The sequence below is a fragment of the Phyllostomus discolor genome, chromosome 2 (assembly GCF_004126475.2).
Source record: "Phyllostomus discolor isolate MPI-MPIP mPhyDis1 chromosome 2, mPhyDis1.pri.v3, whole genome shotgun sequence".
In the NCBI taxonomy this organism is placed as follows: domain Eukaryota; kingdom Metazoa; phylum Chordata; class Mammalia; order Chiroptera; family Phyllostomidae; genus Phyllostomus; species Phyllostomus discolor.
The window spans coordinates 125155734-125181527 of record NC_040904.2 but is presented as its reverse complement, the minus strand read 5'-3'; the positions used below and the strand labels follow the sequence as shown (position 1 = coordinate 125181527).

Below are 25794 nucleotides of genomic sequence, written 5' to 3'. Positions count from 1 at the left end.
GTATGAGAAGCAACCAACTGATATTTCTCTCCCTCTCTTTCTCCCTTCTTCCCCTCTCTCTAAAAATAAATAAATAAAATCTTTAAAAAAAAAAAAAAGTAGACTCAAAAGCTATGTACTACAGGAGTCCATTCTTGAAAAGGCAGTTACAGGAGTGGAGAGTGGATCAGCATTTGGGGGGATGGGCAAGGGGAGAGGGCAGCACATGAGGGCAATTTTGGGGACACGGAAGTTCTGCATCTTGATTGTGGTGGTGAACACCAACTCGATGCATTTGTCATATGTACACATAGAACTGTACACCATAAAGAGTAAATTTTGCTGTATGTAAATTTAAAAACAAGTTTTTAAACAGTGCTCCTTATTCCACCCGGAGGGCCCAGGTCAAATCTACCTCTCCCATACATACCAGTTATCTCCTTTCTTCTAATTACTTCTTGACTGTAGTCCTGAAGTCACTATTTTTTTGTCTCCCCACAGATATTTATCCCTCTTCCTCCTTCTCTCCTGTCCCTCTCTTACCTATACACAGTGCAGTCAAAACCCTACACATCCCACAAAGCCTGCTCAAGTGCCTCCTCCTCCGTGAAGCCTTCCCTGACCCCTCCCAGCTGCATCAGAATGAACCACCTTTACCAGGCACCCCCTTGTTTGTGCCTCTAATTAGCCCTTCTTTCATCTTACAGATTGTTAGCATCTGCTCTTCAGTCTCTCTCCCCTCCCAGACTGGATTGCAAGCTTCTTGGGGAAAGGGCACAGGTCTTCCATCCACATTCTCCTCAGTGCACCCGGGACAGTCCAGGCACACAGTGGTCGCTCTGAGACCGCTATGGATTGGCAAGTGGTGGGGGCTGATGCCGAGAGCGCTGGACTGGTAGTGTTCTGAGGAGGGTATTCAAACCACTGATACAGCTTTACTTCTTCTCTTGCACAAGCAGCACAACTACTGCTTAAGCCTTCAAATGATGGAGTGACCTCCACTCCCATTCCAATACGAGGTCATGCAATTTGCAACAGAGCATATGTCTGAGGATGCTTCTGCTTCGTCCAGGCCACCCAGCACAGTTCCCAGCCCCAGGCAGACAGATGTTCAGAACACACCTGTTGAAGGATTGGAACTTCTCTTGTCATCAGAGCGCTGTCATTTCTCACTTCCAGAAGGCCTTCTCTGCAGCAAAAGCAGGTCCAGTCCATCTGATATGAAGTCAATTTCATTATGCAGAACTTCTGGGAACCGGTATAGTGGACAAGTAAAACCACAGGACCACTCTGCAATTGGGTTTTCCCAAGCCTATCACCAGCCTCTCCTTCTTATAAACTTGAGCTTGCCCAGGGTTTAAGAACCATCTAAAGTCATTTATACAGTGATTAGTACATGCCAAACAAAAAACTAAGCACTTTTTAAAAACAGTGATGAGTTTAATCTTTGCATCAACCACATAAGGTTGGTTCTATTAATATTATCGCCCCCATTTTGCAGGGGGGAAATAAGACACACTGAATTAGGTAACTTGCACAAGATGGCAGGAATGGGATTCAAACCCAAGCAGGCTGGCTGTGAAACTATCCTGTCCAAACTTGAGCCACAGGCCACACGTAGCTAGTGAGCACTTGAAAAGTGACTAGTCCAAATTTAGATGCACTGCTAAGGGTAAAAGAATACACTTGGCCCTGACTGGTATGGCTCAGTGGGTTGGACATCATCCCTCGGACTGAAAAGGCGCCAGTTCGATTCCCTGTGGGGGCACATGCCTGGGTTACGCAGGCCAGGTCGCTGGATGGGGGGCACACGAGGGGCAACTGATCCATGTTTCTCACCCACATCGATGTTTCTCTCCCTCTCTTTCTCCCTCCCTTCCCCTCTTTCTAAAAATAAATAAAGTCTTTAAAAAAAATACATGCTAGATTTGTAACACTTTGCATAAAAAAAGGTAAACTATCTCAATTGTTTTATAAAGTATTTATTACATGTTTGTTTAAACAATATTTTAGACATAGTTTAATAAATATTAAATATTATTAAATTTCATTTTACCACCTTTCTTCTTTTCTTTTCTTTCTTTATTTTTACAGAGAGGGGAAGGGAGGGAGAAAGAGAAGGAGAGAAACACCAATGTGTGGTTGCCTCTTGCACACCCCAGCTGGGGATCTGGCCCACAACCCAGGCATGTGCCCTGACCAAGAATCAAACTGGCAACCCTTTGGTTTGCAAGCTGGCACTCAATCCACTGAGCCACACCAGCCAGGGCCATTTTACTACTTCCTTAATTTCTTGAATATGGCCTCTAGATGACTCAGAATTACGTATCTGGCTTGCATTATATCTCTACTGAATGGCAGTGCTCTGGAGCCTGTGCTTGTAGCCACCACTCCAGGCTGCGGTCACCTTCCCCTGCCCCAGCCTTGGGGTGCAGCCTGTCCCTAATATACCTTTTCATTCGGCTGGTACAAAGTTGCTGCGGAGCCCTACCCAGGTGGATAGGTTGGTTGGAGCGTCATCCCCTTCACCAAAATGTTGCAGGTTCGATTCCCAGTTAGGGCACATACCTAGGATGCAGGTTCAATCCCCATTCAGGTTGCATACAGGAGGCAACAGATGGATGTTTCTCTTTCTCCTCTCTCTCTCCCCCCACCCCCAACCCTTCCTCTCTCTCTAAAATCAGTAAACATATAATCAGGTGAGGATTTTTAAAAAACAAGGATGATAAAGAACCAGGCAGTAACCCCCACATTTCCCCTCTCTGTCTCCTCCAACTACTCATCCACCCTACATCTCTCAGCCTTGTCTCCAGCAGGAATCTCAGAATGTCAAAGAGAGAAGACACCTCCCATATCACCTAGTGCAATTCCTACCCGCTGCATGTGGAGAAACTGAGGTCCAGGACCACCTGGAGGAAGCAGAGGCCCTAGAGGTCACCTGGTCCAATTTCCCAACCAGTGCAGAGACCTCCTCCAAATCATCCCTAACAAGTTCTATGTAACGGAATTCTACATAGTTCTTTGTGGTATGCCTGAGTGCAACTTCACTGCCTAAGTGAAACTGACTTCAGAGCAGATGGACCTAACTTACTATCACTGCAGAAAGGGCCTACACTCTGGAGGTGAAACAACAGCACCTCGATGACAGGACAGGGTCCAATCCTCATCCACTCTCTGTGAAGACACATTGGCAAGCTTAATACTTAACGTCTGGGTGTATCCACCCTCCAAAACCAGACATGACTCCCAAAGTGGCCTGAGCATCCCAGAGCTCAGTGCACTTCGCTCTCTTCTTTGATGCAGACCCCACCACACCACTAGGCTCTCGGGCTCAGGGTTTATTTAACGGGACAGTGCAGAGACAGAGTGACCTGGGTTCAAACTCCAACCCCAGTATTAACTTCTCTGAAGCCTTTTTCCTCTTTTGTACAGTAGAAATTAAAAAACAAAACAAAGAAAAAGCAGGCCCTATCTCACAGAACTGCTATAAAGACTGAAGAAGACCTGGCCAGTGTGGCTCAGTTGGTTGGAGCATCATCCTGTAACTGAAAGGTTGTGGGTTCGATGGCCAGCCTGGGCATGTATGAAAAGCAACCAATTCATATTTCTCTCTAGCACTGATGTTTCTCTCACCCCCTTCCTCTCTCTCTAAAAGCAATGAAAAAATGTCCTCTGGTGAGGGTTGAACAAAAAAAGTATATGACATAGGCAAAAGTGTCTAGAATAAAGCCTAGTACCTAGTAGGCACTTCATAAATGCTCATTTCCCTTCCCCTTCCTTTGTCAAACAAAATGCCCAAGTATTTTCCCCCCACAAGAATTGACAGTCCATCCCCATTCTATACTTATATAATTGATGTTTTGAACTTAAATGCAGGATTTTACACTTAAATCAATTAGATTTCATCTTGAGGAAAGTATACACATTCAACATTTCTAGATATCAAGTAATTTTTAATGAATAAAAATTGAAAACAATTTTTAAAGGTTATTTATTTATTTATTTTTAGAGAAAGGGGGGGGGAGGGAGAAAGAGGAGAGAAATACTGATGTGTGAGAGACACATTGATCAGTCACCTCTTGCACACCTCCACCCGGGGGCCTGGCCCACAACTCCGGGCATGTGCCCGGACCGGGAATTCAGTAGGGGGAAAGCAGGACATATAATTGCAAGTATATTAAAATACATGGTTTTGGAAGAATACAAATCTGGTGGGATATATACCAAAACATTAACTGTGGTCACCCCTAAGTTGTGATACTATGTACCATTTTGTTACTCCTTTAATTTATAAAGGCCTTCTACAATGAGCATGTATTAATCTTAAGACAAAATTTTAGTTATTTCATATTTCTGCTTAATTTTTGCATTCTAGTCAATTATGATTGTGAATCATGGTTCTGTCATCCCATATGCTTGTTGTCCTGAAAACCCACAGAATCAATAGAGGACAAAGCCACTAAGAGAGTTCTGTGGCATTTTACTGGACTCCTCCCCCAGAGCGGCTGAGCTCAGCCCAGGACCCAGGGCAGCCTCTCAACCGGACGCAAACCCACCTTACTGCCACATCAGTCAGATCACATTGCCTCCTCTCAAACCCAAGAAAACCATGAGACTGAAAGCTCTTGCTGAAGGTTCCCCCACCCAAACCAGACTGTTTTCCAAGACTTGACAGAGTGAACACCTGCTGACTACTAGTTATCTCAGCTTGTCTTTGAAGTCCTCTTAGATTGTTTGCTGAAATACCTGACCTGGAATTTGGGGGATCAAGATGAAGCTCACCAGCCTGCCATTTCCAGGATCCCCACCTTGCCACACTGAAGAAATAAATAAATCAGGACAGTGTTTGCCATTTGACACTTTTCCCTTCTCCCAGACCCTGCCATGATTCTGTGGTCACCCTGCCATTTCTCTCAGGACCCCGAAACCTGACCTATAAAAAGTTTGGCAACCTGAACTCATAAAAAGCTACTCAGTGTGGACTGACTCTCTTTTCTCCCACAGCCCTCCTGAAGCCTCTCACAAAGTCTATTCTGCCCCTACAAAGACAGAGGCAAGATAACAGCTCTCTGCCTCCCAGAACAACATTCCACCACCTGCTGCAAGCAGGAATCTTCCCCTGCCAGTCCTGTCTGTGTCTTCTTGCTCTGCTTGTGGGAAAAAAAAAAAAAAAAAAAAAAACCAACAAAACACCTTTATGTTGTCCAGGCCTGTTGCCTCCCCACCCAGAGCTCTGCCCACTGCACAAATCGCCTCCCCAGTCAATTATTACTCAAGGCGCAACGCCAAGATGGAGACCATCCAGGAAGAAACAAAACTAGCCTTTTATCCAAGCCAGGATGATTCACAAAGACATCTTAGGGGGCTTGAAGAGAAGGGGAAGGTTTGGTCCAGCAGGGGTGAGCTGGGCAGTAAGGGAGAGTGGCAGGTACCACACACTAGCCTTTGCTAGTAAAACATAAAGCAGAAGGCTCAGCCAAATAATGGGCTCCAAGCAGCTCAGGTTTCTCTGAGCCAACAGCCCCCTTCAGAGAAAAGGCCCAACCCTGTGTGTCATCAGCCCCTCCCCGGTGCCCTCTGCACTGCCCCCAACACCCAGCCCTTCCTATCGGCCGGATATGCAATCCCATCCCCCAGGAGGGTTACCCTGCCTTAGCACAGCTCCCATTTCCTGTCCCTGGTGACTCCTCTGAAGTCTATTGTTCCCACGAAGTTTGGGTCAAAGGAAGCTGAGTCCCCACCCAGCACCACCATCGAGCTGGCGCACAGGGAGCTGGGCCCACCCTCCTGCCTTTCCACAAGCCCGCCAGTAATAAAGGCCGGAGGTGTGCGCACAGATCACAGATCTTAGGGACTGCAGTTCCAGTGGAAATGTTCCCAAAGGTCCAGTCTTGACCAGCGGAAGGCTCCAGGACCATATCATAAAGGAGATGATTATAATCTCCCCAATATCTACATGGAAACCCCAAAGGTAAGGGAAGAACTGTCATTTCAAAAGCAGTCAAGGCAAAGGTACAATTACAACATAGGATTTGGAGACTATGCTGCCCAGGGACAAAGCCCTGCCCCGACCTCCACCTGGGCCCCTAAGCAGTTAAACCCCTTGGGGGAGGGAGGGAGGACTGGAGAGCAGCTGTTCAGCTCCAATTTCAGAGCTTTAAAGAGAGCTCTCCTCCCTACCCCTGCCAACAAAGGGTCATGGGGGGCAAAGGAAGACAGGCAAGGTAGAGCCAACCTTACAAGCCCCGAATTTCCCACTGCCCCCAGACTGACCTCAACTACAGGAAAAGCAGCAGAGCAATGTGGAGACCCAGGTCCCCCACTTCCCCCAGGAGAGGAGCGAAGCCACAGGTCAGGCAACAGGTATGGCTCTGTGACAGACACCCACACAAGACTCCAGAATGGAAACCACAGGAGGCTGCCACATTTGCATCCCAGGAGATCTTGGAAGATAGAGACCCTTCTCCACCTGGCTGAGTAATGTACAGACCAGCCAAGAGGGTGCATTTAAAGACCTCTTAAGGGTCCCTTCCGGAGCTGGCATTCTCAGATTCCACAGTTCTATGCTTTTAGCTGGTACACAGGGGAGTATTTCTGCCTCCTAACCACCCTATTTGAGCCACAAGATAACAGACGTTGCCCAAGTCACTTGGTTTTGGCCCCCACCCCATTAGATGAAAGTGACCGGGGGTCTGAGCTTCGGGATCCACACAGCAAGGGACAGAACGCAAAGTGAAAACATTGGACTCTGGTCCCAGGTCTGCAACTCACTGGTTGTGTGATCTTAAGCAAGTTACTGCCCCTCCAGCGGCCTCAACTTTCCCATCTTCAATATGAGGGAGTTATATGCTGACATTAGAGTGTCGATTAATGTTCAGCAAGTTCACTCTGGGGTCAAGGAAAAACTGGAATTAAAACATTGGAGTGGGAGGCCCTGTGCTCTACTGAGACAAAGCCCTGCCCCCACCCTCACCTGGTTCACTAGCTACCTGCTTCCTAAGGATGAAGAATATGGTTCAGGGCTTGGCCTATAGTAGATGTTCAATTCATGTTTGCTAAATAAACATGAATGAACATGGCAGGGTTTGTCAAAGGGTGTTCAGAGAGGTACCCAGGAAAAGAAAGGTTCCTTGCTTAAATAAGCCCAGTGAAGACTGGCTACTGAGGCCCTGGGCTGTGCCATGCACTGTGCTACATACTTTGCAAACGTCAAAATTTCACAACAAACTTTGTGGGTAGATTTCAACTAACCCCCTTTCATAGCACTCATCAGGAAACAGCCTGAGAGCCTCAAAGGCAGTGAATGACGGTCAGATTTGTAGCCAGGTATGTGTGACCCCAAACCAGTACCTTTTCGACTCCATCAATGCTGCCTTTAGACCAGACAGCCTGGAAGCCCCAGCTGCACACCGGGCCTAAGCAATTGAGAGTGAGGACAGTCCCACCAGAACATTTGCATCCTCAGGGTCCATGGAGGAGCAGTGACCAGAGTTCCCACCCCAATGAGAGTGCCTTGTTCCTTCCTGCTAAGAAATCCTAAACATTATGCCCACATCACCATGTTGTGGAAATGCAGAACTCTGAGGTTAGGTCTGCTTCTGTAATCCCACTGGCTATGTCCCTTCTGTGAATCTCCTGGACATTTTGGCTCTGTCCCCTACCCAGTTCACTCCCTGAAAATGCTTCCAGATAGTAAAACCCCAAATGGAGGGAAAATAGAAAGCAAAGCAGAAATAAAGAGATGGGGAAACTGGGACACCCTGGGGTGGGGGGTCTTCCCACTGGTCAACTAGCAAATCAGAGGCAGCCCTTCCCTCCCAGGCTGGCACTGTAGCACTTATGACATGAGCTAGTATGTGCTAGTAGGAAAGTACAGAATAGTCTAGCAAGTTGTAAAGATAGGAAGATTCATCCATTTGACAGCAGGGGCAGCTTCAAGGAGAGTTAGACCAGTAGAGAATAGTTCTGGCTGGCATACATGAATTTCTCTTTATCTTTGGGGCCACTTTAAAAGTGTTGTCTACACAAGTCTCAAAGTTCAAATGGTCTCCTCTTTCTGGCTGGGGAGGGTCCATCCCCATAATCATCCTCAACTCTCATCTTCAACAACCTGTCCCATCAACAAACCACAAAGATCTCAGCTCCCTCTGGCCTTCTACAGCTTGTTTTCTTAACTGTTTCAAGCTAGTACAGAACCCACTCTCCCTCAGAAACACAGCTTTCAGTGAGCTCTGCCCACTCCAGGACCAGGGGAGCCTGTGGGCCACAAGCTCCAACAGCCACAAGTTATCCCTGCACACATACAGCCAGAGGCACTGTCTCTGGCCCAGTAATGCAGGGAGGAAGAACAGTCATGCCCCAAACCAGCATCCTCACAGAAAAATACACACTTAGAGATGCACAAACACTCAGGCAGACAGCACTCTTTCTCAAGTGGAAACAGACTCAAACAAATGCACCTACTGGAAGCCAAGGTGAGTCATATGTGAACAGATACTACCCTCACATACACCCAAAACTAAGGAGATAGGACAGTCAGACTACCTCACAGTGAGTTCATCAGATATCCACTAGGTCTGACCAGAACTCCCTCTACACACCTGCGCACAGAGGGCGTGTTCCTGGGAAAGGTCTGCTTTGAGATCTGGGAGTTCCACTCCCTAGATCTACAAATCCCATCATGGAAACATCAGACTTCTCAGCCCTGGAGAGCAGGGACCTTGGTAAGGTCCCCTCGGCTCTAGCACAGCCTTAGCACTTAAAACAATCAACATACCTACCTCCAGGGATATCTTGCAAGCCCCAAAAGGGCCAAACAGGATAAAGAGGCGTGGACGCTAGGTCTCTTCCATCTCTGGGGCTCTCGGTTCTACCTCTGGTCCTTTCAGCTCTCCAGACTCCCCTTTCCCCACGAGCCTCGTATCCCACCCCGGGCTCCACGTGCCCAGCCCTCTTCCTAGTCCATCCGGTTCAGAGCTCCTCACGCACACCCCCCCACACACACACACACCAATGCCTGCCCTCCCGCGAAGACCTAACATCTCCTTGCACCTCCCGGCGCCGCAGCCTTACCGGTCCCAGAGTGCGGGAAGATGCGGCAGCTGCGCTAAGTTAGCTCTAGGAGTCTTGTTCGGCGCGCCAACTCTCGAAGCCGCAACTCCGCTGGGTTCCCGGGAGCTCGGAGCAGGCTCTGCAGGGACGCCGGAGATCAGCGCGCGGAAACCCGGCTCCAGCTCGGAGGACGACCCGCAGGGTGGGGAGGAAGGCGGGGCAGCAAACCCAGCCGACCCAGCGCCCCGAGCCCAGTTCGCTGCCACCCCGTCTGACTCGCGGAGCGGTGCGCGGAGGGAGGAGTTTTCCCAGAACGGGACTGCCGGGAAAACACAGGAGATCCCTATTCCTGGAGCGGTGAGTCAACGGCCAGGGGAAGGGAGCCGGAGAAGCTGGCCGGCGCGGGGGGCGGGGGGAACAGAAGAGGGGTCCGGCAGCCGCGAAGGGAGCAGGGTATAAGAGGGCGACGGAGCCCCCAGCGCGGCCGGAGCCCGCGTTTCAGGGCGGGAAGGGGCGAGGCGGAAAGAAAGGAACCAGTGGAGCACGCGGCTGGGGCGCGCGGCGAGCCGGGCACTCACCTGGGGAACCAGGCAGCTGGCGCTGGAGCCGGAGCTGCGGACCCTCCCGCCACCGGCCTGGAGTTTGAAAGGAGGGAGGCTGGAATGTGCGGAATGAGGGCTGGTATGAGATGCGCGCAGCTGAGGGAGGGAGCCGGAGGGAGTGGCGGCCCCGCCACCGGCCCCTCGGGGTGGAGACTGGGAAGTGGGCCGACGGGGGGAGGGGGATGCGGGGCGGGGCGGGGCCAGCGCGGGAGGGAGCCGGACGGGGGAGGGGCGGCGGGCGCGGAGCAGTGTGGCGCTGACCCCCGACTTTGACCTCAGCTTCGGGATCCGGCCTCAGAGGTTGCTTGCACACAAACTTTCCCTTTGATCTCTCGGCCGGACTCTTCGCTCCAAGCTCCGGGTTCCTGCCCCACCGGGCGGAGTCTCTTACTCAGTTTCCTAGGAGCTGAAAGCCTTCCCCTTAGCCAGGGCGGTGGTGTCTTGTCTGTGGACCAGGCCCCGGCTTCGCACCTCGTTACCCTCCGCGTCCCCGGCGGCGGGCGGACGTATGTCCCTGCGCTCAAGTCCGTGAAAGGCAGGGGAGGGGCGGGTGCCTCTCAGCGGCACACACCGTGGGGCCTTCGCTCCAGGGAACCAGGAAGCAGGAACTGCGGGCTCTAGTCCCAGATTCTCTTCCAGTGCCCCCACTGGTCCCCTCCCGGCAGTAGTCCTCATCCTTTCCCATCTGTCGCTTGCTGATCCGCAGAGCTGTCAGTACAGAGTACTCAAGGGGGAACGGAGTAACTCAATGAGTATCCAACAGGTATGATATGTCCACCAGGTGGTGTGAAAACATTGATGAAGGATAAGACGTCAGCACTTGCCCTCAAAAAGCTCATCATTTAGCTGAGAAGACTATACAAGGAAGAGCATTGTCGTAAAGTGGGGTATCGATTTTAAACAAACACACCAGGAGAATTTAGTATCTTAAGGGGAGAGAGGTCCTGGAAACGCACTGGGCTCCCATTTGGAAGTCTTCAGAACATAATGGCTTAAAGCAGGATGTTATCACATACCTCTGCACCCACCTTGTTGGGAGGTTGAAACCAAAGGACTTTGGCTTTTTCCAAAAATCAAATACAACCTCTATGGACTATTGTCACTTAACCTTGAATTGCAATAGTTGTCCAGGTCTTATCTCCCTCACCAATCAGAAACTTCCTTAAAGACTGAGTAAATATCTGATTTATCTTATCTTCCATCCAGCACCATCTTGTGATCTGGGATAAGTGCATTAAAAATATTGAAAAAACAAAAAAATGCTACCACAGAGGATATTGGAAAGAAAGTGATTTGAGTGCTGAAGTTGTTTCTGAGAGTATTCCAAAGATGTTTTGAGCAATGACAGCATCACTGTCAGAAGTATCCAGTCTCAGAAGGAGAAGACTTTGAAGGCAGCAGCTCTTGTTTGCATATATAAACTCTGGTATGCTTGTTAATGACTCACACCAGACCTGGTCACACCTCATACACATGAACGGATTGCAATACAGGAGTATATAGGCACTAGCCCTTTAATATAACCATTTGTTGAGTGTCTTTTTACTGAGCACCATGCTAAATGCAGGGGTAAGTCCTGCCCTACCCTCAAGAAGCTCACAATCTAGATGGGAAGAGGAAACGATTATACCAAAATAAGGAACAAGGAAATTCAAGTTACAAGGGGGACATATAATCTAGCTCTTGACAGATAAATGAGAGTTTGCCAAATTTTGACTGGAATACCCACAAAGGTGTGGTACAGAAGGGGTGATAAGGAGAAGTCTTATAAATTGATGTGGCTGGAGAATAGGAGCTGGGGAGAATAGATTACAATTAGTGGGTGCCAGCTTGTGACGATCACTACATCCCATACTGAATGTCACAGGTGTGACATAATCAGTACCAATGTCAGATAGACCCTTCTAGGGCTGGATTGGAAAATCAGATGCCTTATACTCAGGCAGTGGTCCTGAGGTTGAGGATGTGGAAAAAGATTTAGGGAATAATCCAGAGGCAAAATGAATAACTAATGACTAGGTGGGCTGTGAGGGTGAGAAAGGAAACAAAAATCACTAAATCTGATAACTGAACAAATGATGGTAACATTCACTGAGAATTCAAACGAAGGGAGGAACAGGTTATGTTGGTAGGTGGGTCTAGCCAGGTCAGAGGATTGAGAGGGAAGGCAAGACAGAGTCCAGGGTTTAGACAGAACAACCTTTCAGTGTCACTTCCGTGCAGACTACTGAGAGGAAATTTGGAGAACAGACTGGCTTATTCCTTCCAAATTTTAACTACCCAAGACCATAAATGATCCCAGCTGCAGCGTGTGACCTCAGGACTTAAGCCTCCTGGTCCATGCCCTCACTGGCTTCTAGAAAGCTCTCACAAATGTCATGTTCCCATGCTGTTGAAGTCCCTCTGGGTAAAGACTGATTACACATGTGCCCTGCTCTTACCAGGAGTATTTAAGGGACAGAACTCTCATTCATTGACCCTCAGGAATGACTCTATTGGTAGAAATATTTCATCTGTCTGGATCCAGCTAGAAGAGATGCATATCCCTTCAAACTATGCCACAGAATCCACAGCTCCCCTCACTTCCTAGTGATCCAGGCTGCTCTACCTGGTCCTGCAGATGGACAGTCACTCAGGCTTGTGCATGAGTGGTGCAGAAAGAGGGGGTGTGGTCCAGGCCTGTCTTGATGTGGGGAGGGTATCTGTGTTATCTGTACTACAAAATCGAAGTCCAAAATCATATTACTTTTATCATGTTTGGTATAATTTCCACTCCTTTAATAAACTTTGTTTTTCCAGCTGCTATGGTCGTAGTTAAACAAATTATCCAGTATATGATACTGTGTTAATCAAGCGCAACATCTGTGTGATGAAATTCTTTACAGCTGTTAATAACAAGATGTTTTTTAGTAAAGCAAACATTCATGCTATAAGTGGAAAAGTAGATTTTATTTGATTATTGTTATTAATTTTCTGACCACAAGTTTATTCAACACAAAATAATCCTTCAAACTTTACTGAGGCGGTTGACCAGGTCCACGACCAAATCCACCTCTAAACTGGAATTTGGTTGCTAACGCAGCCCTGGCCTGGGCTTTAGCGTCCACACCAGGGGGCACAGTGCTCCGTCTGTACATGTCTCTGTCAGCTTTCCCTTGTGTGAGTCTTGCAGGTCACTTGCTCTCCAGACCTGTGGGCTTTGGCTTGCCAATCTCAGGGCAGCTGCAGCACACGATCTTAGGGGGCAGGGAGAGGTAAACACGGAGATACTGGGTGCCCTCGTTAGTAAGGTACCAGTAGAAATGCCTCGAGGTAAACTGTTCCATCACGCAGCCTCGTGATTTGAGAGAAAGCACGGCCTTCGTAACCTGAAGGTTACGCACATTCTTGTCTGCCAGCTCAGGGTATAGAGCCACGTGCGTATCCCTCTTAGCCACCATCACTCCCTCCCTAAAAAGTTCATAGACGGCAGTCTGGTTCTTGGGCATTAACATCGCGGCTGCTACTGCATCTGGGACCAGAGCTGGAAAGGTAGCGGGGAAAGTGAGTTTTAAAAACAGCATATATAGGATGATCCTGTTTTTGAAAAATAAGTTGAAAACATTTTTAAGGATTTTATTTATTCATTTCTAGAAAGAGGGGAAGGGAAAGGAGAAAGAGGGAGAGACATCGATCGGTTGCCTCCCACACACCCTTAACAGGGGACCCAGCCTGCAACCCAGGCATGTGCCCTGACTAGAATCTAGCCAGTGACGTTTTGGTTTGCAGGCTGGTACTCAACCCACTGACACGCACCAGCCAGGGTGAAAAATATTTTAGAATACTTATCTCTGACAGCTTGAAGATAAAGGATTTATTTATCTCATTTTTATTCTTGTTTATTTTCTATAACAAATTTGTCCTTGTTTCTTAATGAGAGGACAGAAGGTGACGAGTACCATATGTCTAACCTTTCTGTAACTCTTCCACATGGTAAGAAAAAAAATCCTACAACTGAATTTAATAGCCTGAGAAAAAGTTGACAAGGACAGAGTCAAGGAAAAATTGTTTCCTAGTCTTCAGGTAACGGGCAAACCTACTGCTTTTGAGATATTTCCAAGCACACCCTGTCCCACCTTCAAAAGCACAATGTGCTAGCTGCTGTGGTCAACTGGTGCTCTACTGCCTTTCCTTGTGTAATCTCTCCACACAGAATTTCCAGGTGTTTTTTCCTTAAGAAGACTCTTCACTCCATCACAGCTGAACTGAATCTTGTGTTTTGAAGGACAAACAGATTTTTATCAAAGTTGTTTGGAGTCTTTTTTTCCCCTCTATAGAATATAAGCAGTCTGTAATTTGGTAAGCATAATATTAGTTCTGTTATCCCTTCATCAAAGAAAAATGTGGGATGCAAATTAAAAAACCATAATGAGATATCACCTTACACCTACCAGAATGACTACCATCAATAAATCAACGAACAAGTGTTGGAGAGGGTGTGGAGAAAAGTGAATCCTTGCGCACTGTTGGTGGGAATGCAGACTGGTGCAGCCACTGTGGAAACCAGTATGGAATTTCCTCAGAAAATTAAAAATGAAACTGCCTTTGACCCAGCAATCCACTTCTGGGAATATATCCTAAAAATCCCAAACACCAATTTGAAAGGATATATGCACCACTATGTTCATAACAATGTTATTTATAACAGCCAAGATCTGGAAATAGTCCAAGTACGCAAGAGTAGATGAGTGGATAAAAAGTTGTGGTACTTTTACACAATGGAATTCTACATGGCAGTAAAAAGAAAAAAAAGGAAAGCTTACCTTTCGCAACAGCTGGAGATTATTATGCTGAGTAAAATAAACCAGTGAGAGAATGACAAATACTATATGATCTCATGTGTGGAATCTAGTGAACAAAATAAACTGACAAAAAAATAGAAACAGATGTATGGACACATGGAACAGACTGACAGCTGTCAGAGGCGAGAGGAGAATGGATGAAAGGTGAAGGGATTAGCCAAAGAACATACATACATACATGCATAACCCATAGACACAGACAATGCTGTGGTGATGGCCTGAGGGAAGTGGGGACAGGGGCTGGGTAGAGGGGGGGCGAAGAGGGGAGGGGGATGGAAACATCTGTAATAGTATCAATAAAAATAGAGTAAAATAAATAAATAAATTTAAAAAACCCTAAAAAAGTGTGAAAGACACTACGGCTTATCTGTGTCCCCCTCCCAAATTCATGTTGTAGTCCTAATACCCAGTACGTTGGAATGTGACTAGATTTGGAAATAATGTCTTTAGAGAGGTAAGTTAAAATCAGATCTTTATCTCGGGACCTAATTCAATCTGACTCGTGTCCTTTTAAGAAGAGGAAATTAAGACAGGGACAACTCACAGAGGACTCAGAGGGCGGACCATGTGAAGACACAGGGAGAAGATGGCCGTCTATAAACCCAGGAGAGCGGCCTCAGAACTTGCCAACACCTTCATGTTGGACGTCTAGCCTCCAGAACATGAGAACTAAATTTCTGTTAAAGCCACCCAATGTGTGGTATTTTATTGTAGCAGCTCTAGCAAACTAGTACAGTGGATTTCCACACTGAAACAAAACTATTGGTTTCCAGAGCCCAGTGGTCGAAGCCTTCTCCATATAACCTCAGAGTTTCTCTGAGGTTCCCAGGGTATCTTTTGGATCAGGTATCTAGGATCTTCCTTTAAAAAATCAAAAGGAAGAAAAGGCTTCCTCCAGCCTTATTCAGTTAAATATTCATTTTCAGTAACTCTAATACAATATTTTAAAAATAAAAGTTAACTTAGTCATGTTCTGTGACCTTACTGGGGAATTAAACAATCTCAGGTCCAGTAACAGCTTGGCCACATACTAATTATGACCTTGGGCACACTTATATTGAGCCTCGCTTTCCTCGTCACTGTTTTTCATTCCATACCCACTGAACATGTATGATGTCCTTGGCGCTGTGCTTAGGGAGGCAGTAGGGATACACAGAGCAATGCCACAATCCCTGCCTCTCAAGCTAACAGGCTAATGAGGGAGCTAGACAAGTAACAACTTCCAGTTGGGAGAACTGTTGAGAAGACAATTAAGTTCTGAAAACCTAAAAATGAGGTTTCTGTGGACCAGTGCTCTCCAAGAGAACTTTCTAAAATAACAAACGTTCTTCATCTGCCTGTCCAATATGGTAGTCACTAGCCACATGTGCCTATTGAGAACTTGCAAATAGCTAGCATGACTGAAGAACTGACATGTATTTTACTTCATTTAAACCTAATAGCTACATGTGACTAATGGCTATGGCATTGGACGGCACAGCTATGTAGCATCCAAAAGATGTTGAGCACACAGGTAACACTTGCAGAACCAAGAAAAGAATCCAGACTGTGGCACACGTCAAGTGTAAAGGTGTAATGTGAGAGTTATTGAGCATGAAGAGTGAAAAAATTTAAAGTAACAGGGATCCCTGGAACACTGTATATACTCAAAACATGGTGATAAAATTTCTTAATGTGCAAATTGTCTCTGTATAGGAGACCAGTTAGAAGCACTGTGGTACTTCCCACGATGAAATACTGTGGAGCACAGACAAGTATGAGGAAGGACTGTATTTATGGACATGGGAATATCTCCAGGATGTATCAACTGAGAAAAGCAAGCTACTGAGCTGAAAGTATCACATGCTACTGTTTGTACACAAAGGGTGGGAAATTACAAATACTTTTTTTTTGCATAAAGAAACTGGAAAGAAATTAAACATGGTTAACTATATAAGAGTATGACAGGCAAGGGAAATAAGGAGGACACATGTGGAAGGAGGTTTTAATTATATACAGTCTTTAAACTTTTTTTTAAAACCATATAAAATTGTTATTTAAAATTTGTACCTATATATCCGATGTATAAGACTACCAAAGGCAAAATCAGGATATTTTTAAGGTCGTTTTTTTTTTAATCCTCACCCAAGTATACATTTATTGATTTTAGAGAGAGCAGAGGGAGTAGAGAGAGAGAACATCAATTGGTTGCCTGAAATCTAGGCTTGTGCCCTGACTGGGAATCAAACCCCCAACCTTTGTGGTGTGTGGGATGCTGCTCTAACCAACTGAACCACCTGGCCAGGGCTTAAGGTCATACATATTTTTTAAAGATTTTATTTTATTTATTTTTAGAGAGAAGGAAGGGACAGAGAAAGAGAGGGAGAGAAACAGAAAAGTGAGAAAAACATCCATCGGTTGCCTCTCATAAGCACCCAGGGACAAACCCGAAACCCAGGCATGTGCTCTGACTGAGAATCGAATCAGACACCTTTCGGCGCTGTGCGGGACAATGCCCAGCCAACTGAGCCAACACTGGTCAGAGCTTAAGGTCATATTTTTATCTTACATTGATGTAGTTTGTCCTGAACATGCCTTAGTACTCCAGAAATTCCATTTAGACCCCACTTCTAAAATCTTGATCTAATTCCTGGCCCTTGTCTGAGTATGCCCCTCCTTTCCTCTCTGACCATTCTTCCTTCCTAACCTTCCTGCCCCCACATTACAGAAGAGAGGGAACTACTGGATTTTTACTCTCAGAATCCTTTAAAATCATGAGACAGAATCTGGGTAGATGGTGCTTAACTAGATGTTAAAATAAACCTGAAGCTTGAGAACCACTACATTAAGCCAAAATGTGTAACAAACAGTGGTAACCTACCTGGAGCACTCCCACTGCCACTCCCCACCAGGTTCACCCTCTGTGCACTTCCACTCCCAGACCACAGCCAGGCTAGAAGGCAACGTGCAAAGAAGCTCGCTCGGGCCTGATGGACCAAAAGACTAGGCAGAGCCAGAACAAATCAGGGAGGCCCATTTCATATTTTAAAAACTTCCATTAAAATAATATCAAGACTATTTTGGCCTGGGCTGTGCCCCCAAGTAGAAATAGAGAGATGGATACAAAATAAGGAATGTAAGGTAGGACTGGGATGAGAATTGAACATGGATATTTAGTTACCCAGAAAAACAATGCTGTTTTTTCTTCCTTTTCAACACAGTCCCTGGAAGACCATCTGAAACTGCCTTATATAGCCCTGGCTGGGTAGCTCAGTTGGTTAGAGCATCATCCCAATACACCAAGGTTACGGGTTCAATCCCCAGTCAGGGCACATACAAGAATCAACCAATGAATGCATAAATAAGTGGAAAAACAAATCGATGTTTCTTTCCCTTCCTCTCTAAAATCAATCAATAAAACTTTTTAAAAGATTTTATTTATTTATTTTTAGAGAGGGAAGGGAGGGAAAGAGAGAGAGAAACATCAATGTGCGGTTGCTGGGGGTGTTGGCCTGCAACCCAGGCATGTACCCTGACTGGGAATCAAACCTGCGACACTTTGGTTCATAGCCTGCACTCAATCCACTGAGCTATGCCAGCCAGGGCAAAAACTTTTAAAATATCCTTAAAATTGCTTTATGAGCAGTTAACAATTACATGGCTTTATGTAATTGCATGGCTTAAAAAGTCAACTGGGATACATTGTTTTTAATCTTTTTCAAAAAGATTTTCATTTATTTTTAGAGAGATGGGAAGGGAGGGAGAGAGAGAAACACTGATGTGATGTGTGAGAGATACATTGATTGATTGCCCCTTGCATACCCCCAATTGGGGACCTGGCTCTGCAACCCAGGCATATGCCCCAGCTGGGAATTGAAACCAGTGACCTTTTGTTTCGGAGGCTGGCGCTCAATCCACTTAGCCACACCACCTCAGGTTGCATTGTTTTATTTTAAAAGAATGTGCATGAATATATTTGCCACTGTCCTATACTAAATGTTTACTATGTGCCAGATCCCAGGCATTTTACCTGGACTACCTCAATTGGTTTCTAAGCTCCAGAAATACTACTGTCCTCAGTCCTTCAGAACAGTCATGCCATAGCACAACTTTACTGGGTAGATTACAAGGTCCACTTGTTGAAATCACCCTGAGCCCTTTGTGACTACCTCATCTGGAGGTCGCAATCTGTGCTATTCATTTTAAAGTTTGTAATGTGCATCATTGGTCAGTAGGTGGTGCCAGGAAACCATCTTTGGCATAGTTAGGGTTTGCCTAAAGTTCTGACAGTACTGAAGACAAATCCTGCATTCACTGTGGCATCCTTAGGTTTTTGTGAATGAGAGGAGTTCTGTGTTGGTTGATCAAGACCGTAAGACTTTTAAAGAATATACACTGACTATGATAACTAGGAGACCTAAGTGGGTAGAGGAAGCAAAATAGCATGCAATTGGTCAAGAACACATGTCTGAGGGGTGGGACAGAATCTGGTTAGTCCTTGGCAAGCCCCTAGCCGGGGTCCACATGAGGAACTTTAAGAGGGCTACCAACTGGAAAGAAGCAGATATCAAACATATGGCCTGAGGACAAGGGCAGGAGCCATTCTATCCAGAAGGGGAGCTGGTGGCTCTGAAGGGCAGCTTGCAACACCCCAGGATTTTCTCCACGAAGCAAGATGTCCCTAGTGATTGGGGAAAAGCAGCTTTGAGGTTATGCACTTCCCAAGCGTGAGATTATAGTTCTATTTTGTGCACTTCTGCCACTCCAGAATCTTCCCCTCTAGTTCCTTAGCTCAGGCACCTAGGGTCTTTTCCCGAGGTCTGTATGTTCTCCTCCCAGCACTATCTTCAGCCACAAACAACTTGTATCTGTCTAAAAGGTAGCCAGAGAGCTCAGTTCAAAACATTTATAGGAATTCCAGATTGTTGCCAGCATGAGTGGGGAGAGAACCATGTAATTCAAAAATTGAAGATGACTGTATAATTGAAAATCTCTCAATCAACAGATGAGGAAAAAGGCATATGACATGTCACTAGTGGAAAAAGGGCCAGAACCCAGGGATTTTCCCTCGGTTGATCCACTGCTTTGTTTCTGCACCAGTCATGCTATCTAAAGGAAGTGAACTGATGGTAGTTTGCTGCTTTTATGATCTATTAAACTTATAATCAAAAAGAGCCTTTTGCAGGTCTGTTTTAGATTTTTAAATTAACACTTGCTGATAACTTGCATGTCAATAATCATTGATATATTCCTGGTCACTGAAAAGTATATGAAACTGGTCATAAATAACCTGTTTGGCCACCCATGTACCTTAGCCAAAAAGAATCATGTGAAAAGCTGTAAGAATCAAACTTTGATTCCAGCTCTCATCCTGATTTTTAGGCTCTTCCTGATGCTTTCCTGGGACTCATCACTATGACATTGATGAAGGCAGGAAAGTCTGATAAAGACTTGTGAACACATACTTTTCTAAACTTGTCCACATAAGGTAGCTTTAAAATGTGAACACTTAATGGAAAGAGATGTGGTCTGTTTCATTATTAGATATTGGTTTTGCTGCTGAATCAGTAAGGAATACAATGAAGATGATCCAGGAGGAGGACCAGTGCAGGTGTCCAGAATGAGATAAAACCTACCCTTCTGTGACCCCCTCTAGGCCTGGCTCTTAGCTCCCTTATCTATGCAGAAACTCTTGGTGACGTGTGAATGATGAGGTTACAGTCTCTGGAATGTAGACTTCTTAGTCTCCAGGCTCCCACATGACCCTGGGATGAGTTTATGGTGATGCTTCCTTGAAGATCAGTTCACTGTTGCCAAGTGGTGACAGTAGGAACTATGTAAAAAATGGGGCTTTGTGCCCTGGCTGCTGTGGCTCAGTGGATTGAGCTGGCCTGTGAACCAAAGGGTTGCTGGTTCAATTCCCAGCTAGAGTGCCTAGGTAGCAGGCCAGGTCCCCATTTGGGGGTGTGCACAAGGCAACCAGTCTATGTTTCTCTCTCACATTGATGTTTTTCTCTCTTTCTTCCTTCTCTCCCCTCAAAAAATAAATAAAATCTTAAAAAAAAAAAAGAAATGGGGCTTTGAAAAGAAGAATGGCAACACTTCCACTTTTATATAAAGTATTTATTTTTGTAGCATACAAAAGGTATAAATATGATTTACATAAAACCAATCACCTGCACATTCAAGCAGCAAGTATATGAAGCTGGAGTATAAATGTCTCTGAGTCAGAGCAAGCAGGAAGAAGCAGGATTAGATCTGGTCAGCCCATGAGGCTCCCCTTCTCCAGATGCTGTCAATTATTTCAACCAGACATGAGTGATCAGCTTTCTGTTTTCAAGGAGGGCAGCTCATCTGACAGTACATGAGGAAGGTGGTACCAGAGGTCTGAAGGGCTTTGGGCACTTCTATGTAGGAGGCACTTGATGGGAAGCATGCCTGAGATGGAAACCAATCATGACAAAACACATCACATAGGACTTGCAGGTGGGGAGGAGCCAAAGGACTTTTCATCTCCCAGACCTCCTTCTTTCACATTGCTCTTTGATATGGAGCATGGAACAACAGGAAGCAGAGGCAAAAAGAGAGTCCACAGAAGGGAAACAAAATGGAACGATGGCCATTGATTTCTTGCCCCATACTGGCAAGCAGCTCCATGCACAAAGGCTTGGGTGTTGAGCAATGCTGAATGTAGCACTCACAAAATTATTGGGTTCTCAAGATTCAGGTACACTCTGAGACCAGTGAGCTGGTAGCAGAGTCACATTATTAGCAGAGGTGCTAATAATCTGAACGACTTAGCAAAACTCATGATCTATGAGGAAGATAGCAGCTTCATCTGTACCAATGAACAGGCTTCTGGGAGCTGATAATATTTATTTCAAGAAGAAAGGCCCCAAGTTCTGCCCAACAAGGCCTGCAGAGCTCAGGAGTTAGCTGGTCCTCACCAAGCCTCTCCTGCCACCGCTTTTGATAACGACAATGAAAGTTTCGACACATAACGATCTCTTACTTCTTACATGGTCTACAGGTGTGTGTGTCCCTCTGTACCATCGCTCCATATTAATACAGCTTGGGGAGGCACTCCTGGGTTGAAAATGAAGGCAACTGTCAAATTACTCTCAGTCTTAAATAGACTAAGTCACCTCTGGAGTTCTTAGTCTGAGCTAAAATTATTATATAAAATTCTCACATCACCGATCACAAATGTGGCCATGGGCTCTTTGACTGAGATTGGTGTCAGCCAATCTGCTCTGAGGGAAGAGTGAGACTGTGACATCAGTACCTTCCAAGCACCATGGGGACAACAAGCTAACTCTAAGAAACAAATACTACATTCCCTGTTGTTAAGACAATACAATTCTAGATTTGTTTCCTAGTGATCTCGAGTTCTTTTCTTGGGGAAGGTAAAGTGGCTGGCATTGCCTTCTCCCGTGGGTGTGTTGGGTAGGTTAGGGGAATTAGGCTACCTGTGTGGACTCAAAATGATCATGGACTTTGGGGTTTTCCAGTTCTGATGATAAATGATACTCTACAAACCACCGTCACCAAAACAAGGTAATGCTTTGTTAACAGTGAATGCAGCTGAGTACCTCTCTGGATTCAATCTGTAGGATTTCTCCATTTCCCACTCATACCATTGCATGATAGGAGCCCATTTTGGAAATGCCCGAGTCCAGAGAGTATAACGATATACCTAAAGCAGAGGTTGGCAAACTATGGCCCACAGGCCAAATCTGACTGTTGCCGGATTTTATAAATAAATAAAATTTCACTGGAAGAAGGCCACCCTCGCCCATGTATGAACTGGCTATGGCTACTTCTGCGCTACAATGACAGCTGAGCAGTTGTGGGAGAGACTATCTGGCCCTTTAGGAGAAAAAGTTTGCAGAACTAGAGACTAAAGTCAATTTAGGGGACTGTCCCTCTCGGAAAAGGTCTTCAAAAAAGAGACCCAAGTATTTAATTATTAGAACCTGATTCTAGCTACAAGGTTCCAAGGAAATCTGACTCTTGAGGCACAGAATCTATACCTTGAGGGTCATTATTGTGCTCTGGACAAGAACCTCCCTCTGCTTTTAATAATTTCTCACGTATGTCAAACTATAGTCCTTGACCAGGTCTGTGAAAGCCAGAGAAGTGTGTGTGTGGTGTACATGTGTATACATAACACATACATGTATGTATATACACATATACATGTATGTATATACACACATACATACATACATTCAGAGATTATTCCAAAAGGTGCAGATTGTCCCTCTTCATGCCCTGGGCCAAGAGCAAGGTAGGCAACTACCTGCTCCTGAAAGCTCTGTAGTGAGAAAGTCCAGCTGTGTGTGGTTTCTGTCTCACTCACACGCTAGCTTGCTGTCAAAGCTAGAAAGCCCAATGGCGAAGGCCTGAAGTGCACACAGTGGGTAGTTATAATCCAGGGTGAACACGTCATCTGCCACACGTCCAAACTGCATGACTATATAGTCAGCTAGAAACACAGAGAAAATATGATATTAGAAAATAATGTGGTTGTACAGGGAAAAAGCCTGTTAACATACAGAAAAACAAATCCTCCAAATAGGTTAGGTAATCAGCAGTCTCAGCTACAGAGATGAGAGACTACTCCTGACCAGCATGAAAGGGAAAGAGGAGAGATGAGTTAAGAGGATTTTGCTGGGCACAGCACAAGCTTCACTAGCTGGAGTTGCCAAGGAACCTGTACTGAGTGAGGGTCACTTGCATTTGCTTCCCAAACAACCTCACACTCTTCAGTCACCCTCACACTCTTCAGTCACCACCTTCAGTGGTTCAGAAGTTTTACTGTAAAACTGTTGTTTTGTCTTTTCAAAGAAATCATTTCTTTCTGAGATAATTCTCTCAGAAATATAGCTCCCTATCAGGGATAGGAAAAGTTCATTCCCCACTGCGTAAGAACGTCCTTCCCCCTGTGCCCACCCAGCCCTTCCTGTGGCTTACGGTCGTTTTCATGGACTATCTGGAAGTTCTTCACAGAAGCCTGAGTGACCCGGCCATGGAAGTTCAGGACATAGGACTGAGTGTCATCATTCCAGACTGGGGCCTTGTTGTGCAGCTCAATCAAGTTCTCCATGGTTTTGTTTTGCCATTTTGAAAGCAAGCTCTCATGGTCCTGTTTGAAAGGAAAGTCACTGCTTTGTAAGAGAACTGTAAGAAAGCATTCATTCTCTACTCTGTGAGGGAGAAAGTAAAATAGGGGAATATTTTCTCCATTTCAGAAAGGGTAAAACGGAAACAAAGTCATCAATTAAGCTGGGTTTTTTGATCCTTACAGATTGTCTAGCATTTGTCTTTGCAGACTGGTTGCAAATCAAGCACTCCAGCAATTCATCTGTAACTACTTATCCTGAGGTTCTGGAGTGATGGATCTCCTAAATTAGAAGACAACGAGCAATACTCCAGTTTTGGGGTTTTGGGTTGATCTCTTCTGTAATGTATGCTTGTCTTTGAGAGTCCTTTACTGATTCGATATGTTCTTACATTTCGTGGCCAAAATGGGATCCGTTCATGATTCATATTCATCCCTGGAATGATCACAGACATTTTCCTAGGACCTTTAAATCCAAGTACATTTGTTTCCTGGAAGACAGGTAAAAAGGACAGGACTTGGAAACAGAAAGGAAAACAAGATCACCTTCCTTTTTTCTTTTCTATTAGAGGGAGGGAGCAACAGGGAGGGAGAGAAACATTGATTTGTCATTCCACTTACTTATGCATTCATTAGTGGACCCTTGTATGTGCCCTGACCAGGGATCAAACCCTTAACCTTGACATGTCAGGACAATGCTGTAACTGTAGGGAACCACGTCACCAGACATGGAAATGTGGCCCAGGCACCCACATGGAAAACCACTGGGCGTGAGTCAGCACACAGGACCATACCCATAAAGAAGTTCTCCCACGGAAAATCAGGCCTGCATTATACCTAGGCTGCTTTGTGATTTGCGCTTTCTGAAGTCTGTGCTAATTCTCCCAAAGACTGAAATGTAACCAGACCTTTTACTCTTGTCATTCCCTTATATTTGTAACATTTTTCTATGAATTGAACTTAGGAGCTTGGGTCTTAGGCAGCTCTTGGGCTCCTCCTTGTCTTAATCTTTATTTGCGCTTTATGATGTATATGAAGTTGTTTTCTTGTGATCGCATTCGAAAACAGCAAATAGTAGGTTTTAGAGGCTTAACAACTACAATTGATTTTAAAAAACAAAAAGGGGGAGATGTTGGGAATCGCCCTGCCTGGTTTCGGAAGCTGTAACCCAGCCATGACTAAGGCTGAGTGAGCGACCTTCAGACCACAAGCCACTAAGGAGACAAAGCTTATCTCCCTGGCAGGAGCACTGCTTCTGCTCATTTTACTTCGTCCATAACTGGCCCCCAATGTTTGATCGGTTAGCCAATGATGGGTAAGATTCCCCAAGGGGGGAACAACCAAAGACAGGCATGATCATGTGGAGGCCCCAAGAAAGGACTTGGGGGCCTACAGCAAAAGGGGGTGATAGGCCCTCACCCCTTGAGCCCGAGTCCTCATTCTGAGTCGCATTCCTGCAAAAAGTCTCCTAATCTCTTGGCTGCCTTACTTCCCCTGCCTGACTTAAGCCTGAAACAATGACAGAGGGCAGTGCAGCCCTGTGCTGGAAAAGACGGGTTCCAGCGGGTTCTGGCGGGTTCCCCTGGGTCCTCCCCCCCGCCCTACCCCCACGCGCCCCCCACCCCCCTGCCGTGATCAGGCCTAAGAAAGAATACATAAACTCCTGTGAAACCTGCTTTGCCAAGAATGCTCTCAATTAAATGATAAAGATCCGAGCAGGAAATGAGTTTGTTCCCCAAAGTTTTGTAGCCCTTTAGCTAACAGACCCTGACTCAGAGTAAGCCTTTGTAGTTCTTTGTATGCTGTCTATTGTTTGATCCTTACTGCCTGACAATGATTAATGAACTTTACCTGTATTCCTGTGCAAATTAAAAGCCAATAAAAACCAGTGAAGGCAAGGATAGACACTCTCCTCTTGAGGGGGTGGCCACACCACTCTGAGGCACTCTCCCCTTGAGAGAGTAGTCATGCTGTCCCTTTTCCTTCACAGGACTCAGTAGTCCATGTGAATGTATCTCATCTCATCCATAATACCACAGACACTGTGGGCCAGTGTCCAACGCATGTAACCAACAGAGCTACCTGGCCAGGGCCAAGACCATATTCTTGACACGAGACTTACCTGGGCATGTAAAATGTTGACAAGGTCAAGAGCCCTAAAAGCTATTTTATTATTAGTATAGTTAAAGAGAGACAGAAAAGCAAGACCAGGAAACTA

General features: G+C 45.7%; 2 protein-coding genes, 1 long non-coding RNA gene and 1 pseudogene across 3 annotated transcripts in view; 1 reads left to right on the top strand and 3 right to left on the bottom strand.

Annotated features, from left to right (window-relative positions):
- The window catches only part of TEAD4 (TEA domain transcription factor 4), a 63859-nt gene extending 54082 nt beyond the window's left edge, over positions 1 to 9777 (bottom strand). Inside the window, exon 1 of the mRNA XM_036018527.1 lies at positions 9609 to 9777. The gene's annotated coding sequence lies outside the window, so the exon portion shown is untranslated. The remainder of the gene's footprint in view (positions 1 to 9608) is intronic.
- LOC118498969 lies at positions 8081 to 24862 on the top strand. Its single transcript, XR_004901467.1, has 3 exons — positions 8081 to 8091; positions 10962 to 10963; positions 24700 to 24862. It is a non-coding gene; the product is annotated as an uncharacterized LOC118498969 (long non-coding RNA).
- Positions 12601 to 13253, bottom strand: LOC114514147 (annotated as a pseudogene).
- The window catches only part of TULP3 (TUB like protein 3), an 86941-nt gene continuing 81701 nt past the window's right edge, over positions 20555 to 25794 (bottom strand). The window contains exons 9-11 of the mRNA XM_028532751.2: positions 23969 to 24067; positions 23429 to 23600; positions 20555 to 22940 (exon numbers count right to left, since the gene is read on the bottom strand). Of these exons, the coding sequence (XP_028388552.1) occupies positions 22807 to 22940; positions 23429 to 23600; positions 23969 to 24067 (405 nt within the window). The 3' untranslated portion in view covers positions 20555 to 22806. The remainder of the gene's footprint in view (positions 22941 to 23428; positions 23601 to 23968; positions 24068 to 25794) is intronic.